The sequence below is a fragment of the Martes martes genome (assembly GCF_963455335.1).
Source record: "Martes martes genome assembly, chromosome: 2".
NCBI lineage: Eukaryota > Metazoa > Chordata > Mammalia > Carnivora > Mustelidae > Martes > Martes martes.
Window position 1 is genome coordinate 35,920,551 of NC_137889.1, and position 17,444 is coordinate 35,937,994.

The following is a 17,444-nucleotide window of genomic DNA, read 5'->3' on the forward strand; positions in this document are numbered from 1 at the left end:
GATTTTAAATGAGATGTGATTATTGCTGAAGAAAAAGTAAGACAAATGAGGAGTGAGGATCAATTGAGAATGTAGTTTCAGAAATATGAAAAGGGTAAAAGTGTGTACGTAGAGATAAATAGGTAAAGAACGAAGCAGGATACTGAAGTATTATTGTTTCTGCAGTCAAAGTTAGGATGGATTTTTTTAAAAGATAGATTTATTATTTATTATTTATTTATTTATTTTAGAGAGAGGGTGTGCAAGCATGCATGAGAAGGGGAAGGGGTACAGGAAGAAGACTCAGCACAGGGCTTGAAGTGGGTCTCAATCTCATGACCATGAGATCATGACCTAAGCCAAGTCAAGAGCTGGATGCTTAACCAACTGAGCCACCCAACCCCCCCAAAAGAAGGACAAATTTAATGAAGTAGTTGGATAATCAGAGTCAAGAAAAGTTTTTATCAAGCTACGCTTCTTAAAAAAATTCAATCTTTTTCAAGACAGAATTATCTGAAACTCCATTCCTTGTATCTTTTTTTGACTCACCCATGAAAAAAATTCAGGTACAAAGAGTGAAAAACCATAGGACTAACACATTCTCTAATTCTTAAAAAGTTTTTTGGAATTTTTGGCTTTCATATAGATATGATAGCCCAACATGATACTTTTTTTTGTTTCTTTTGCCTTGGGCCTGGTTTCAGAAATATCAGCCTTATGAATCATTCATTTTCAAGAAGCTTAGCCAAATGTTCTCTTTGCTGTATAATATTGGTTTCAATTTCTCTTACTTTTATTATCAGGAGACCATATTCTTATAAAACTATGATGTAGAGGAAACCCATGGTGTAAGAGGAAAGGACAGCGTGAGAGCTATTCTAGAATGCAAAGTCACGCACCATTAAAAGTTACTTCAAGTACTGATAAGCTGGATTACAAAACTGCATTTTTATAAGGTACTGAACACTAATTTCTCCTTTTGATCATCGAAAAGAACGATATGGTTTCTGCTTTTGCTTCAGCTTCATTAATAAGATCGAACAATACTTGTAAGGGACCACAGAACTGCCTGCAGCCTCAAAAACCTTTACCAAATGCAGTTTTAACTTACATTTTGAAAGAAACATTTTAAGAGTATTTCATCCTTTATTTAAACTTTTAACACATTACAAGCGCTCTAAATGTGAAAAACTGTTGCCTCATCATCAGTCCTTAGCAGTTAAATATAGTAGAGATGCAGAAAAATCTTCCTAAAAAGAACTTATAAAGAATAGGAGAAATAAAGAACTGTATCATTGTGAGCACAGATAAAAGACTGGGTAAGAAAATGGGGGTGTGGGCACCTGTGTGGCTCAGCGGGTTAAGCCACTGCCTCTGGCTCAGGTCATGATCTCAGGGTCCTGGGATCGAGTCCCACATCGGGCTCTCTGCTCAGCAGGGAGCCTGCTTCCCTCTTTCTCTCTCTGCCTGCCTCTCTGTCTACTGTGATCTCTCTCTGTCAAATAAATAAATAAAATCTTTTAAAAAAAAGAAAAGAAAAGAAAATGGGGGTGTAAGGGGTACTATCTTAATTCCTCATGTGTTTCCATTTTTTTCTAGTTCGGAGTCATCAATTGGTTCAGTGTACCACAGGCTGCCTTTCAGGGCTGCCAAAATAAGGCACTAAAACGTTCAAAGAACCCTGGAGACTTTAAGGAAAAGCCAATGACAGTGCTGACGAAGTGATGGTTTAGGACTTTGGCCTAGGTCAAATTTGTTATCTTAATTCAAAGATTTAAATGGTCCCATAAATTGTTTTTTTCTGCTTACCTATTTTCATGGTTTTGGTTATTTCAGTTTCCTTCTGACTTCCCTGATGGCAGTAAACAGATGATGTTCTCATTAATAAACACTTCATAAGAAAATAAACTTTCAGTTTCTTCATGTGATAAATAGAGATGCTTTTGTGGTTTTATTGTTTATCAAATTACAAAGAAAGAAAATGAAACTATTCCAAAAGTGGAAGTAATTTCTTACTGCCTACGTGTAAAGTTTGTGGTCATTGGCTATGGCAACCTTTATAATAAATAGATGCTCTGAAACCCCATCAAACTGAGAAGGACCAAAGGAGAAGACTGCAAGGATGGCACATAATGAAACAGTTCTTATGGGAAGTTCTCAGGAAATTTTTGAAAAATACCATATAGATGAAGAGGTGGGCTTCGCTCTGCCAAAACCACTGGTAAGACGGGGTACTGAGACATGGGCAAAAATGTTTTATTATCGTTGCTAACCTGGACAAGTCTACTTCTATTGAACAAATGTGGTTCAGTAATTTTTATTAAACAAATGGATAAAGCAGTGCCAAAATTAGAGGCAGATTTTAATAAACTGTTCATACTTAAAATTTTCTGCCTAGAAATTAAGTATTAAATGCAATTTTTAGTTACCTTACACAGATAAGGAAAGTGATGAGATAAGGAAACTAACAAAGTCTTTTGTTTTAATACAACTGCAAGGGGGGGGGGCATTTTGAAAAAGCCAAAGTAATAAATGATCCATGAGTCAAAGGAACCCTCTTTCTTGGGTGATATATCATAAACTGAATGAAGTATATGTGCCTGCTTTGATTAGGTTTTTGAGATGATCTATCAAGCAACTTTGTGTTGTATTAATAGTGCTCGTTGTTACTAAGTGTAAGATTCAAGTGAGTCTAAATTACCTTTTTTTTACAAGCTTTGCTTAAAAATAGTAAGACATGTAAACGTTTGCCTTTAAAACTACATTTTTCTAAGTCATATTCCAAAGAATGCCATGAAAACCATCTTATTATCTATTTCAGTTATCAAATATTTATATAGCATCTTTAAGCAATTTACAAATATTTTTACTTCGTTTTTACAAACATGCTAAAAGGTATCCTAAATTTTCCTGATGAGAAATTTAAGTCATGCAGAATTTAGGTAATTACCCAAACTCATACAGCTAACGATGGCAGAGATGGAATGTGAACCTGACTAATCTGGCTCCAGAGTTAGTGATCTTAAAATTATTATAATATGCTGGTTCTCTTAAGAGAAGAAGATATCATAAAGCATTACTTTCTCCCTACCCCACTCCTGAGTTTATAAGGTTCCTGAGATTCCAAACGATTTCTAAGAACCAGTTGCATATTGTGACAATTCTATATACAAGTATGTATTTATTGTGGCTCAGACTCTGTATCCTAGAGGACATCTTTTATCTTAGAGAGAGAGAGAGAGAGAGAGAGAATGAGTGAGGGATGGGCAGAGGGAGAGAGAATCTCAAGCAGACTCCCTGCTGAGTGCAGAGCCTGATACAGTGTTCAATCTCACTAAGCTGAGATCATGACCTGAGCTAAAACCAAGGGTTGGATGCTCAACTGACTGAGCCATCCAAGTTCCCCTAGAAGACATCTTTAAATGCAGCAAATACATTTTTAGTAGAGATCCAATTTGACTGTACTTAGAAATAACATCCTGTAAATACCTTGTATAATACAGGCAAATCTAAAGCGAATTCTTCCTCCCAATCTTATTCTTCTCTTCAAATTATTAATTTAATTTAATGTTATTGCTAAAAGCACCTAGTTTACCTTATATTTGCAAGTCATTTAATACTCAGACTTGCTACCGTTTCATTCAAGCACACCAAAGTGAGAGAATAAGATGGTTTTGAACATGTACAGTGGTACAAGAACAAAAATCTTTTTCAGGAACTGCGAAACCTCATATCATTTTTCCCCCACAGTAAGTTCTCTTAAAATTAAGACAATTGGGGCACCTGGGTGGCTCACTGGGTTAAAGCCTCTGCCTTCGGCTCAGGTCATGATCCCAGGGTCCTGGGATCAAGCCCTGCATCGGGCTCTCTGCCCAGCAGGGAGCCTCCTTCCACCTCTCTCTCTGCCTGCTTCTCTGTCTACTTGTGATTTCTGTCTGTCAAATAAATAAATAAAATCTTAAAAAAAAAGACAATTATGATAGTTATGGAGACCTCTAGAACAGATTCCAAGGGGTAAAGCAAAACCCCCAAACCAAAGCAAAACAAAACCCTTCCTGAACTGTTTAAAAAATAATGTTGTGGGGCGCCTGGGTGGCTCAGTGGGTTAAAGCCTCTGCCTTCAGCTCAGGTCATGATCCCAGGGTTCTGGGATCAAGCCCCGCATTGGGCTCTCTGCTCAGCGGGGAGCCTGTTTCCCTTCCTCTCTCTCTGCCTACTTGTGATCTCTGTCTGTCAAATAAATAAATAAAATCTTAAAAAAAAATAATGTTGCTACTTAAGATGCTTAGGAAGTTAGATCATGTCCTGAAATTAAAAAAAAAAAATAAATTAGGAGCTATTTTTATTTCTTCACTGAAGATCTTTCCTTGAAATTATAAACTCAGGTCCATTTCACCTCATATAATCTATTAGCTTTCTATTCCAGAGGAAAATGATACGTCTTCTAATTCTACCTAGATACAAAATACATGATATAATCTAGCAGTAGTTGAATGACCCTCTGCATTATTTTTCACTGATTTATATTATACCATTTAAGCACCCTCCGAACCAGAAGTGTATGTGTGTGTGTGTGTGTATACACTTCTTATATATCTTTAAATATATATATATATATTTAAAGATTTTATTTATTTATTTATTTATTTGAGAGAGAGAGTGCACAAACAGAGGGAGCAGTAGGCAGAGAGAAAAGCAGGTTCCTCACTGAGCAAGAAGCCTAATGTGGGACTCCATCTCAGAACCCTAGGATCATGACCTGAACTGAAAGCAGATGCTTAACTTACTGAACCACCCAGGCATCCCTGAACCAGAAGTATATTATTGTTTGAATTTTACATCTGTTGATAGTTCTGTCAAATAGGAGGCTAATCATGTTATATAACCAAAAAAAAAAAAATCCATTATTTGGGGAAAATAGTAACAACCAAAAATTCAGTTGTGTTACATGGTAGAAGACAAAACAAACAAAAAAAGATATATGTATTACTAAAAACACTAGACGATAGCATTTTTTGTGGATAGGGAGAAAAATTCAGAGAAACAAGAAAGGTGACTATCTAGTGCTTGGATCTTTCATTGTTAAAAATCTGCCCTGACAGAGACAAAGACTGTTCAGTTACCTGCAGCCCACGAAAATGTTTGAATTTTATGTTACACTTGCCTTTTTGTCTTATAGCTTACTTATAATATTAACTTCGTTTTGTAGCTTAAAACTTCATCTACATTGGTTTGAGTTAATCTAATTTTGCTATGTCTCCATAGTTCAGAATTGATGACCTCAAGGACATGTCTGGAAACAGCTTAATGAAGGAGGAATGGGGAAAGAGCATATGGGAAGTTGTGCAGAGATCTGAATCTCATTTCAGGGTTGTCTAGGTCTTTGTTACATGTTTTCCCTTGAGATGAAAGTACAAATATAATAAGATTCAAGGAGAAACTTTTGTTTGGCTTTTATTTGCACTTACTGGATGAAATATAAGCCTATAATACCAAAGCAGACAATCAATATGGAAATATACAGCATTTCCTACATGTCCAGTATTATCCCAGGTTCTGTGAGAAATAGAAAATTAAAAGCATGATAAAATCCTTGCCCTCAGATAGTGGGATTTTACAAGAGCATTGACTTTTCAAAGCTGGAAACACTTATATATTCAATGACAATAAACTACATATTCAAAACAACTTCATAAACTGAGCTTTGTTTTCCTTATTTATGAAATGGAGATAACAATCAACATTTTTGGTCTTTATAACATTTGAATATTTATTGAGCAAAATGTCTAGTCTATTGCTGACATCTAAAAAAACAATCTCATTTTTCTTCCATTCAAAAAAAATTTTTAATTTAGCCAGGAAGAAAAAATAAATAACAGATAACAATAAATTACTTAACAATGTAAAGGTATAACACGTAGGATGCATAATCGGGGCTATAAGGGTAGACTGGAATAATCAGGATGATTTTAGTGGACCTTTTGAGATGAACTGTGAAAAAGAGGCAGGTGAAAGCGCTTGAGAAGAGAAAAAGAAGGTTGTGAGCCCTGGGTGTGCAGGTAGCAATGCAAGGACTGGAGTTACTGGACAGGGAAGTGTGTGATAGGACAGCATTGCACAGAACAGATCTAGAGGCAAGAGAGACTATCAGTCAGAAGCAAAACTATTTTATAAAAACTTTTGCTACTACATAAAAGTCCCCTCTCTTTTTTTTTTCAAGGAGGAGCTACCTCCACCTTATGATGATTGGATTTCCATCGCTAAGAATCTACCGGAACTGATTGAAAAAAATAAACTACGGGAAAGAGTTGACCAGGTCTGGAAAAGCATTACATTACATTACTTTACTCCGATGATAGCTTCTTAACATTTTTAACCTGGCTTTGAAGCTGTGCTATCACCCATATCGATTTGAATCAACCTCTCTTTTATTTTCAGTTGCAAATTCACAGTATTGATGGCCTCAAAGATCACAAGTCGCAGCGCCTTGCACATCTGACCCTGGGGTATATCACAATGGCATATGTGTGGAATCAAGGTGACAAAGATGTTCGAGAGGTTTGGAGATTTTTTTGATATTTCTTATGCTGCATGACAATTTACATCCAATTTAATGTAAAAACATTCTGAAAGTATTATAACTAGATTTTGTGATGCTTGGATAACAGGAAAAAAATAAAAAGGAAAACAATCATTCATTGATTTAATATCCAACTGCTATCATTATTGGATTTTTAATCTCTTACTTATGTAACACACTTGCTCTATCCTGTGTATATAGATGTATGTTCTGTATCTTTCTCTGAAAGTATACTGTAAGCATTTCTTAGTTAGTACACAGTCCTTCTAATCATCATTCGAAATCACTTTACAGTTTTTTACTGAGTTCCTGAACTTCATTTATTCTGTACTTGTTTTTAATATTTTACCATTGTAAATGACACCATAATCAAAATATTTGAATATGAAATGTTTTCTCTATTAGTGAGTTTTGGGAGATGTGAACATATTATGGTTTTTCTTAATATTAAAGTGCTATCTTACATTCATCAACATAGAAGAATATATGGGTTTCACTCTACTCTCACGAACAGTAGATAACTTTAGATTTAAAATAATATCATCTTGTATTTTATATGACAATTCTAATTTCATGAAACCAGTGCAGACTGTAATACTGACTCTTTAAACCACAAAGAGATAAAATAGATTCCAGAAGCACCTTCTGCCATTTAGGGAATATTTTTTTCCCTGCTTGACAAAAGTAATTGGAATGTTATCTTGTTTGTCTTTCCACATGCTGTTTAAATATACAACAACACATATTGTCCACCTATGTGATATGTTATCCCCTGATATCTAAACAAAAGGAAAAAGCTGCTCTGCATAATCATGGGATCGTCTTATATTTCTTTATAATCATTAAACTATCATGTCTAGATTTTTGATGACTCAAAGGTATAGGATAGCCTGACAACCTAAGCACCCAGCCTCACTAGACTTGCTAAAATCTGAGCCTTGCTAAATGTGTAAGCATTGTATAGAAAGATCATCAATAACAAAGGCAGCCTGTGCTAGGTGCAGAAGCACGAGAGCACAAAATAGCTAAAGATGAAATAATAAAAAGATGAAATAATAAAAAGATGAAATAATAATAATAATAATGAAAGTGGGAAGGAAGAAGTGGGACCTGAACTACTTCTTGAAAGATTGGTAGAGCTTACCCAAAGAGGAGAGGAGCAGAAAAGAGAAAGGACCAGCAAAAAATATGGAGACCAGAATGTACATGGGTTAATCAAAAGACAATAAATTTATGAGAGTGAAGTCAGAATTATAAAATAAAACATGAAAATATATTTTCAATTTATCTAGTTTTTATATACTACATTATTCCAAAAAGGGTTTTAGAAGCCAGCAACAAATATATTTAAGTGAGGAAACTGTAGAAAAGTAAAGTAAATGGATAAAAAATAAGATACATCAACATAAGGCACAATTTTCTTCACAATGGGCTAGAAACTAGCATCTGAGTTTCTTAGTAACTGCATGTCTCTAATAGATTAAGATGTGTTTGAACATTTCCTTTTCCCAAGTCATTTCAAATTAACGTTTTAATTAAGCAACGTTCCTTTTGTTTCCCTTTGATCTTTTCTTTAATTCAGAAAGAGCAAAGAATTTCCTTTTGAAACAAGTAAATCAGTTGCAAACCAAAATATTTCAATTCCCAGAGGCACAAGCTCTGTACCAGGAAGCACACATCCAGGTGTCACTTTGATGGACAATGTTTTTCCTTCTAACATTTGTTCTCTTTGTTAAACCATCATCTCCAGGTGTATTAAGTTAATACAAAGTCACTTAGGTTATAGCTCCCATGAGTTTTGCAGAACTGTGGAGAGGACCTCATCATCATACCGCCTTTACCATTGCAACCCCACTGCCCACAACTCCAGATGAGCTACCCATCCCTGTCCTTTGCCTGGTTGGATACACATATTCCAACCATCGGCTGCTGATGACAAGGGTGACCTTAATTATTACATGGGACCATCTAGTTATAAACCAAATGATAGTTAAATAAGGAAGTCAGGGGGATAAAGAATAAAAGGTCAGCATTATGAGTAATAGAGCAGTTGGAAAATATGGCTTGCATGTGTGGTGACAATGGGCCTGCTAGGAAAGCATTTACCCATCAGGATTGCTCATGGGGGTAGGAGCCTTTTAGAGTGTGGCCAGGCACAGAGCAGATCCAGAGTAATAGGCTCAGGAAAAAAGAGTTGAAAACAAAGTCTGCTGAGTAGCAGTCCCACTCCCACACTCAATGGTTAGATAAGCCTCTATACCTCCTCTGAGGAAGGTGAGTGAAAGAGCCGAGTGTCAGTCCAGTTGGTATACTCTTCATGGAAACAGAAAAGAAGGCTAAAGGAGATTCCTTCTGCTGACACAAGTAAGTTTTCAAGGATGAGCCCCAATGTCACTCTAAAAAATCGTCCAGGAGAGAGTTTCTGTCAGCGCTGTGCTCAAGGACAGCCAACCACTTACCCTTTTACTATGTATCATATCCCAAAGTCTTAATTACAAGTGACTTTGAGTTTCTTGAAGACAATTGACTTTATTCTTGTATTGCCTGTAGATAAAGAGCTCCTCACATAGAGGAGTTGCCTAACAAATATTCATGGGATGGATACATGAGTAAATAAATGACTACAAGTAACTCCAGGCCATTAGAAAGTCAAGGATGCATCCTTGTCCCTTGTACCCTCTACCTCCTTTTGCTCTGACTAGGTTATGTACACAACCCACATCTAAAACAAACATTTAATGATTACTAGGACTAAGTTATGAAACGAGGAAGAGAAAATTATGATTGTTTGGTTTCAGAGTGCTGTGATGAACAGCTCATGTTTTGGCACTAATAGAGTAGTTGGAATGGTAGCAAGAAAAGAGGTAGAGGGAAGCAGAAAAAAATGTAAGACCCTTCAAAGGTTAATACTAAATTTTGTGTTTTCATCAGGTCCTGCCAAAGAATATTGCTGTTCCTTACTGTGAACTCTCTGAGAAGCTGGGTCTGCCTCCTATTCTGGTTTATGCAGACTGTGTCTTGGCAAACTGGAAGAAAAAGGATCCCAATGGGTATGTGAACTGTGATTATAACAGGAACTAAAGAAGCACATGCTATTTTCATCAGTGGGGCGCTAGTCATTGGTTTACTTTTCGGCAGCACAGCTGTCTTCTCTGTTTTGGGGGTATGATTTCTTTTGCTGGCATATAACTAAAAATATATAAGAGAAAGTTATGTAATTAACATACAGTGAAATGCACCATCCTAACTGTTCAGTTTGTTGATTTTGCCAGTTCTATATACAGGGTTAGCGCTAAACAAGATACAGAATATCACCTCTGTGGCTCTTTCCATTCAGTTTTCTCCTCTACATCCAAGTAAACCTATTCTGATTTGTCATATTAAAAATTAATTTTTTCTGCTATTGGATTTCATGTTAATGAGATTATAAGGTATGTACTCTTTTTGTGTCTGGCTTTCCTTAATTAACATGTTTTGGAGATTCTACAAATTTGATTTTTAACTATTCAGTTAAGTTAAAGAGTTGACACATTTTCAGCAGTAGAGATGGCAATGCCTGGGTCTTCAATGCCATCTGATGAGGATCTAGGCCCCTTCTCTCCTTTAAGCAATGGGATCTGTTACAATAAAGGGACCTGAGACTTCTGGTGCCCCAGGACTCTGGGTGTGTATCTGCAGAGGAGTACTGTAGACAGCAAACTGTAAACCGAAAGGGTTTGATCTAGAAAAGAATGGAAAGTTATCAGGGAAGGAGACAAACCAGGAGAGACTCTTAACTATAGGAAACAAACTGAGGGTTGCTGGAGGAGAGGAGTGTGAGGGGTTGGGGTAACTGGGTGATGGGTATTAAGGAGGGCACTTGATATAATGAGCACTGGGTGTTATATGCAACTGATGAACTACTGAAATCTACATCTGAAACTAATGATGTACTATATGTTGGCTAATTGAATTTAAATTTTAAAAAAGTTTTAGTAGCAACTGGTTTTGACTGACCATGTGTGTTCCTTGAATATTTATTTTTTTTACTTACAAAGTCCTAAGTGTTTGCAATGCATAGTTGATATTTTTAAAAACCACACATGTATATATTTTTCTCTTTTATTTGTATCTTATCTTTGATAATTCAGTAGTATTAAATTGAATAAGAATAACTCAAAGCTATTTGATTTTTAAATTGATTTTCTCTTTCTCTTCTAATTGATCCATTGCTTCATGGCTGTTTTCACAAGGCCCATGACTTATGAGTAAGTATTTCCTTCTTACTTTATTATAAGAATTGTTATTCAAAGTGAGTATAGGTTTATCAATATCCTCTAAATGCACTTTTTAAAAGACCAATTGAATTCAGGCAAAAAATAACTCAAGTAATTGTTTAAAGAGCAAATAACCCCAATCCTTAACCAGCTCTATGACTGTGATAGGATTGTGTCTGCTTGATATTATAGCTATAGGTATATACAAAAATAGCACTTGCATATATAAAAATGAAATTAATATGCATAAATGCAAAATGCATATACATCTGTGTGTCTTTGACTTAATGACCATAGTGCCCAGATACATAAACCTGTTCTTTTTGATCTGATCCTTACCATTTTTAGTTTATGTATCGAGCAGAGGCTAGGAGCTAGGGAAACAAAGGTAAATATCCTAGGAATAATCCTGCCCTGGTGAGGAAAGTAGATATAGGAAAATTATGTAAATTTCTTTATGATTAAGAGGAGAGTAAGAGGACAAAGTGCTGGGAACTCCAACTAAATGAAAGGGATGACTAAGGAATCCCTGTAGCGAGTTACTCAAGCCGAGTTCCGAAGAGTAAGTAGGAAGGAATTAGCTGGAAGGAAAAGATGAGTGTTCATAGTGGAGGAAACAGCAAGAGTGTGGGCCTCAAAGTGATGAAAACTGTGTTGCATTATCGGAACTGAAGGCAGGCTAGTGTCGCTGATAAGTAGTGACTGATGGACGTAGTAGAAAAGGAATGGAGAAATAAATGTAGCAGAAAAATTACATAGGACTTTATGATGAGGGGTTTAAACAGTATCTTAAAACCAATGGGAATCTACGGAAGTTTGTTTGTTGTTTTTTTTTTAGATTTTATTCATTCATTTGACAGACAGAGATCACAAGCAGGCAGAGAGGCAGAGGTAGAGAGAGGAGGAAGCAGGCTCCCCTCCAAGCAGAGAGCCCAGTGAGGGGCTCGATCCCAGGACCCTGAGATCATGACCTGAGCAGAAGGCAGAGGCTTTAACCCACTGAGCCACCCAGGCACCCCTATGGCAGGTTTTTAAATGAGAGGATGATATCATCAGTCTCATTTTAAAGATGAGAACACTGAGGCAGAAACATGTCACGCAGCAAGTTAAGTTGCAGAAATGGACTGGCCTCAGAGTCCGTGAATTTAGCCACCATGAATTTATAGATCTACCAATATTGAGACCCTGCTTGCACTAGTGCAAATCTACAATAAAAGAGAAAAAAGGGGGGGGGCACCTGGGTGGCTCAGACGGTTACATGTCTGACTCTTGGTTTCAGCTAAAGTCTTGATCTCATGGGTTCTGGGATCTAGCCCCACACAGGGCTCCACACACAGGGCGGAGTCTGCTTGAGATTTTCTCTTTCCCTCTGCCCCTACCACTGCTCGAGCTGTCTCTTTCTATTTATCTCTCTTTCAAGTAAATAAGTCTTAAAAAAAAAAAAAAAAGAAAGAAACTAGGGTCTAATCAGTTATTTGCATTTCCCAAATTCACTGTAAAGCAGGTAAACCACTGAAAAATTGAATCAGGTTCACAGACAAAAATATGGACATAAATATATTTATTTAAGGTCAAAAGACTACTTAAAATTATACTTCACGATTGTCTCCATAAGCATTGAGTATGTATAAATATACAAATACAGTAATGTATATGCATGTGAAAAATTAATGAGAGAATGAAAAGAGAAATGGTCTTGGTATTTCTAGTCCTAAATTCTAAAATGGAATTTCAAGTCCCAACTTAACCTACTGTTAGATCTTAGACAATGGACCTAACACTCTTATTCCCAACAATGTAACATAGATAGTAAAACCTATCATACTTATCTCACAAGATGTTTTTGAAACTAGAATGGAATAAAAATACTTGAAAACTACAAAGCACTCAAATACACCAGTGTTATTGCTAAATTCTTGACTTCCTTGACTTATTTTCTTAGGAACATGGATGTTCTGTTTTGGTTTCCTGGTGGAGACTGCTGTAAAGGATTTTTCCTGGTTTCACTATTGGTGGAGATAGCAGCCGCTTCTGCAATCAAAGTACGTCCATCCCTACAAGCAAATTTTTATCTCTATTTGCATAAGCAGAGCAATCACTTAGTAACTGAACTATATTATGCATGAAATATATCTTGACTAAATAAATACTGCATTCGATTATTTAATTAGATGGTAAGTGAACATCTGGTAGAAATATTTTATTTTTGTGTATCACCTAAATAAAAAATGTAAGACCCATTTATTTATTTATTTATTTATTTATTTTAGAGAAAGAGAGAGCACAAGCGGGAAGGGGCAGAGTGAGAGAAAGAATCTTAAGCAGGCTCCATGCCCAGCATGGAGCCTGATGGGCTGGATCTCATGACCCTGAGATCATGACCTGAGCTGAAATCCAGATTTGGATGCTTAACCCACTAAGCCACCCAGGCACCCCAAGGCCCATATATTTAGAATTAAGTTTAAAACCTTAATAGGAGAGATGCATTTTTAATGCAGTTTGGCACTGAAACTAGATCACATAGTGACATAAATCTAATGGTTTTGATGATTAGAAATAGAAATGAAACTATATAAAACTATATAGATTTATCTCTAAATGATAAATAAATAAAAACAAAACAAAACTTAATTAAATATAAGGAAATTAGTCAAACAATAAAAGAATACTCAGCCCAAAAACGAAGTGGAAATCGTACATTTAATTTAGGGATTAAGAATTAAGACAATTTTATTCTATGCCAATATTTAGTGCTAGTAAACCTTGTATGTTCATCTTTTTTTTTTTAAAGGTAATTCCTGATTTATTCAAGGCAGTTAAAAACGAGGACCAGAATGCTTTGCAAAAAGCACTGCGTTATATAGCTTCTTCTCTGCAGCAAGCCCGTAAAGAGTTTGAAAATATTAATAGTAAGTATTGTATATCCAAAAACATGCAAGGCTCACAGTCACGTGCTTCTGATTTTCTGAGACTAGAGTTGTTGAGAAAACGGAAGAAAAACACTCTCACTTAGTGGGTGTGTTTTCACTTTATCTCCCTAAATGACTATATTTTCCTGTGGAAGGTTTTATTATGTGCATTTTATGGATAAGGTAATCTAATGGAGAGATAAGATATGTGGCCCAAGGTTACACAGGTAGTAAATTGTGAAGCCCGGTCTGCTTAACTGTAAATAATCTCATTGCCTCTCACTGAAATCATGGAGAAACCTGCGGAAGGTTCAGGCCGTTCTAAGTTCTGAAGTACTTAGCTTCTGCTTTATAGGAACTCCCAACAAATTCTGCTTTTTCACAAGTTAAGTAAGAAACAACATAGAAAAGCCACCGGACTCAAAAGTAATTACAAAATTAAGAGCCAAAAAGCAGCAATAACTAAAAAAGTATATAAACAAGGATTTACACACACACACACACACACACACACACACACACAAATTGTGCCCTGCTGGACAGCCTTAACAATATGTGATTGTGTACCACTGGGCTTTGAGTTACTACTGATTCATCCTTGGCAGGAAGATTGACCTTTAAATCAGAAAAGTTAGTAATGTTTGGGGAGGGAGACTCAGGGATGGTGTCCATAGAGCCCCTGAGGCTCTTGTTTCTGCTTCTTATTTTGTATAGTTGTGTTTCCTTATGTAAGTAGTTTATCTGTATATCAGTAAGCAGATGAAATAGCTTTAAGGAAACATTAACAGTTTAATTGCTCTCCTGAAGAGGAGTCTTGGGTGGGCCTATGTTCTTTGACCCAAGCTGTGTGTCAGCTGATGGTAGACCCTTTGAGTAGATGGGGGCTGCCCTCAAAAAGGTCAGGTGAATGAGAGCTTGTTCTCAGGGACTTGTTCTGCACAGGCTGACATAATGCCTTTCCTGCAGCCTAAACCAAAACCCATTATCAGTTCTTTACAATATCTTGATCTCCTCTGAAAGTTCTGATAGCTGGTTAATTAAACACACCTCATCTTTTTTACAGAATATGTGGACCCGAACACATTTTACAATGTTCTTCGCACATACTTGTCTGGGTAGGTAATCTTATGCTTGAATTTGTTTTAAACAATTCACATAAAGTACACATCAAATTCCCACTGATAGTCCCCATTATCCATTAGGTTTAGGAAATAATTCCTATCATAAAATACATGTTATAGAGAAAGAATAGACCGTCTCTCTGTTATTCCTTGGCCAAGCATGCACTGGAGTATGGACAGGAAAGGTAGTCATTTAGAAACAAACAAACAAAAAAAGAATGATCTTTGCTAGGGCAAAGGTAAAATTCCATTTTTAGAATACTTTTGCCGAATCTGCTCAGACCATGTTATTTGTCTTTCTCAAATATGAAAATGACTGAAAGGGGAGTGTGGAAGAAGAATAATGAAGTTGATCTTATGTCACTTTCCATTCATCCTCTAGTATAAGAACCAATACCAGAAAATTTGGCAATTATCCAAATAGTGATTATTTTTTTCCTTCCTGGCCTAGTTGGAAAAACAACCCCAAACTGCCAAAGGGTCTGAAGTATGAAGGTTTCTCGGACACTCCAAAGGAGTTTGCGGGGGGCAGTGCCGCCCAAAGCAGCATCTTTCAGTGTTTTGATGTTCTGCTGGGCATCCAGCAAAGATCTGGTGAAGGTGAGTGGACAATGACAAATAATAATCGTCTCATATACAATAGTGTTCTAATGTCTAAAAAATCAGCATCTCATCTGACCTTATCTGATACTTCTAGAAGAATTAGTAAGGCAAGACTATATTGCCATCATCCCATTCCACAGACAGCCAAGCAGGAACTTCTAACTTTCTTTAGAGGATAAGTGATAGGCTCCTTATTAACCAGCTAGAAAGTAGTGAAGCCAGAACCAAAACCCAAGTTCATCACCCTCTCAATCTTGAGATTTGGGCATGTATATAAGGCCCAAATGGTGAAGCCCACAGCACATGTTCTGGAAATGTATGATTAGTTTCAGAAAGAGAAAGTCACCTGCAAATGGGATGGGACTGAAGTTGGGGAGGTGGAGACCTCAGTGATAAAGGGAGGCTTGGCAGTGCTCTTGGTCAGCTTACTGTCCCATTAGCTCAAATTTTAAAGATGAACCAAAGCTGAAAGATGAACCACATTCATTATATTCCTTCTAGGGGTTTAGAGCAGGCAGAAGAAGCTCCAGTAAGAACTTTTGTACTTTTCTCTCTTTTCCTAAACTTCTGTGTAATGGTCAAAGGGAAACATATTGACATAGGTGAAAATATGCTTTTTTTTTCTTAGTTAATTCATTTATGTAAAAATTGTCCCTTAAACTCTCTTGGACTCAGTGTCAATAATCTGTCAGGTATAGATTAAATATACCCTATCTATATCATCAGCTTTTTAGAAGGATCAAATACAATAAGGAAGTGAGAAAGGGCACAAAAAACTTTATTATGAAAGAATGAGTTCAGCTCATGTGGTTTTCAGTATTAAGTATATATTACAGTAATTATCATTACTAATAGCAAGACCAATAGCGTTAATAGGATGGTTGTAAACTCATGCTACAATGGTGATATGTGATCTCCTACCCACTCTTTTCACATGGATTGGGGGAACGCTTTGGCTTCTCTTCTACCTAATCTCTCTCTTGTTCTTTCAGAATTTGCTGCCAGATTCCTCCAGGATATGCGAAAATATATGCCACCAGCTCACCAGAAGTTTCTTCTCTCATTAGAGTCAGGCCCCTCAGTCCGCGAATTTGTTCTTTCAAAAGGTGATGCTGAGCTGCAGGCAGATTACAGTGAGTGTGTGAAAGCTATGGTTTCCCTGAGAGACTATCACCTACAAATGGTAGCTAAGTACATTGTGATTCCTTCACGCCAGCAAGAAAATAAAGGAACTGGAGGCACTAGCGTCATGGCTTTCCTGAAGAGTGTGAGAGATACAACTCAGAACTTCGTGCTGAGAGATAATTAATGGAACTCAAACAAGGGCACATTTTGCCAAGACAAAGATGTGTGTGTGTATGTGACTTCTCATTATATCAGATCCATGAACTGATAATACACAACTCTTTAATAGTACTTACAAAAAATTTCAAAATGTTTTTCCAGTATCTGCGCCTTCCTTGTATGAATGTAATAAAAATAAATTATATTAGATTATAATCTATATTATGTGATTAGAATATAATGATGAAATTCAATAAAAATTGATATAATAAAATGTCTAAAAATGGCTTTAGTCATACCTATAATTAAATACTCCTCCAGATAAGACCTCATCTACACTGTTATCTTTTAAGCATGGCTAATCAATTCCTGTACTTTTCCTACAGTAATATCACACTTGTTTATAAATACCTGTGTACTTGTCTATATTCTTATTACATGTTAAGCTTCATAATACCAGGTATACTAACCCATGCATCCCCCGACCTTAGAAAATACTTCACAAATATTGGTTGAATAAACATATAAAAGATTGAGTGACCTCATGAGTAAATTAATCTGGGCTAACAAGAAGAGGGCACTTTTGAAATATAATTTCTCCTGGATGTCAGAATTATTTGACACTCACAGTCTGGCATGAATTTACTTAATAATGGGATCTAAGAATGCTGTAGATGAACTTAAAAATTATATAAGCCAGACTCATTTTAAA

At 36.3% G+C, this 17,444-nt stretch overlaps 1 protein-coding gene across 1 annotated transcript; it reads left to right on the forward strand.

Annotated features, from left to right (window-relative positions):
- Positions 1 to 2,078: 2,078 nt before the first annotated feature.
- On the forward strand, positions 2,079 to 17,011 carry IDO1 (indoleamine 2,3-dioxygenase 1). The gene is made up of 10 exons (XM_080797151.1): positions 2,079 to 2,200; positions 6,200 to 6,295; positions 6,418 to 6,537; positions 9,491 to 9,609; positions 10,792 to 10,806; positions 12,758 to 12,857; positions 13,607 to 13,724; positions 14,788 to 14,839; positions 15,297 to 15,445; positions 16,441 to 17,011. The coding sequence occupies exons 1-10, from the start codon at positions 2,102 to 2,104 to the stop codon at positions 16,755 to 16,757; spliced, it is 1,185 nt and encodes a 394-aa protein (XP_080653277.1). The 5' UTR covers positions 2,079 to 2,101; the 3' UTR covers positions 16,758 to 17,011.
- The last annotated feature ends 433 nt before the right edge of the window (positions 17,012 to 17,444 follow it).

Bases quoted from the DNA above. Each gene is read 5' to 3' on its own strand.
- IDO1 (XM_080797151.1), top strand. From the start codon at position 2,102: ATGGCACATAATGAAACAGTTCTTATGGGAAGTTCTCAGGAAATTTTT. The intron at 14,840-15,296 runs GTAGGTAATCTT...TTCCTGGCCTAG, and splicing joins CTTCGCACATACTTGTCTGG to TTGGAAAAACAACCCCAAAC. The intron at 15,446-16,440 runs GTGAGTGGACAA...TTGTTCTTTCAG, and splicing joins CCAGCAAAGATCTGGTGAAG to AATTTGCTGCCAGATTCCTC.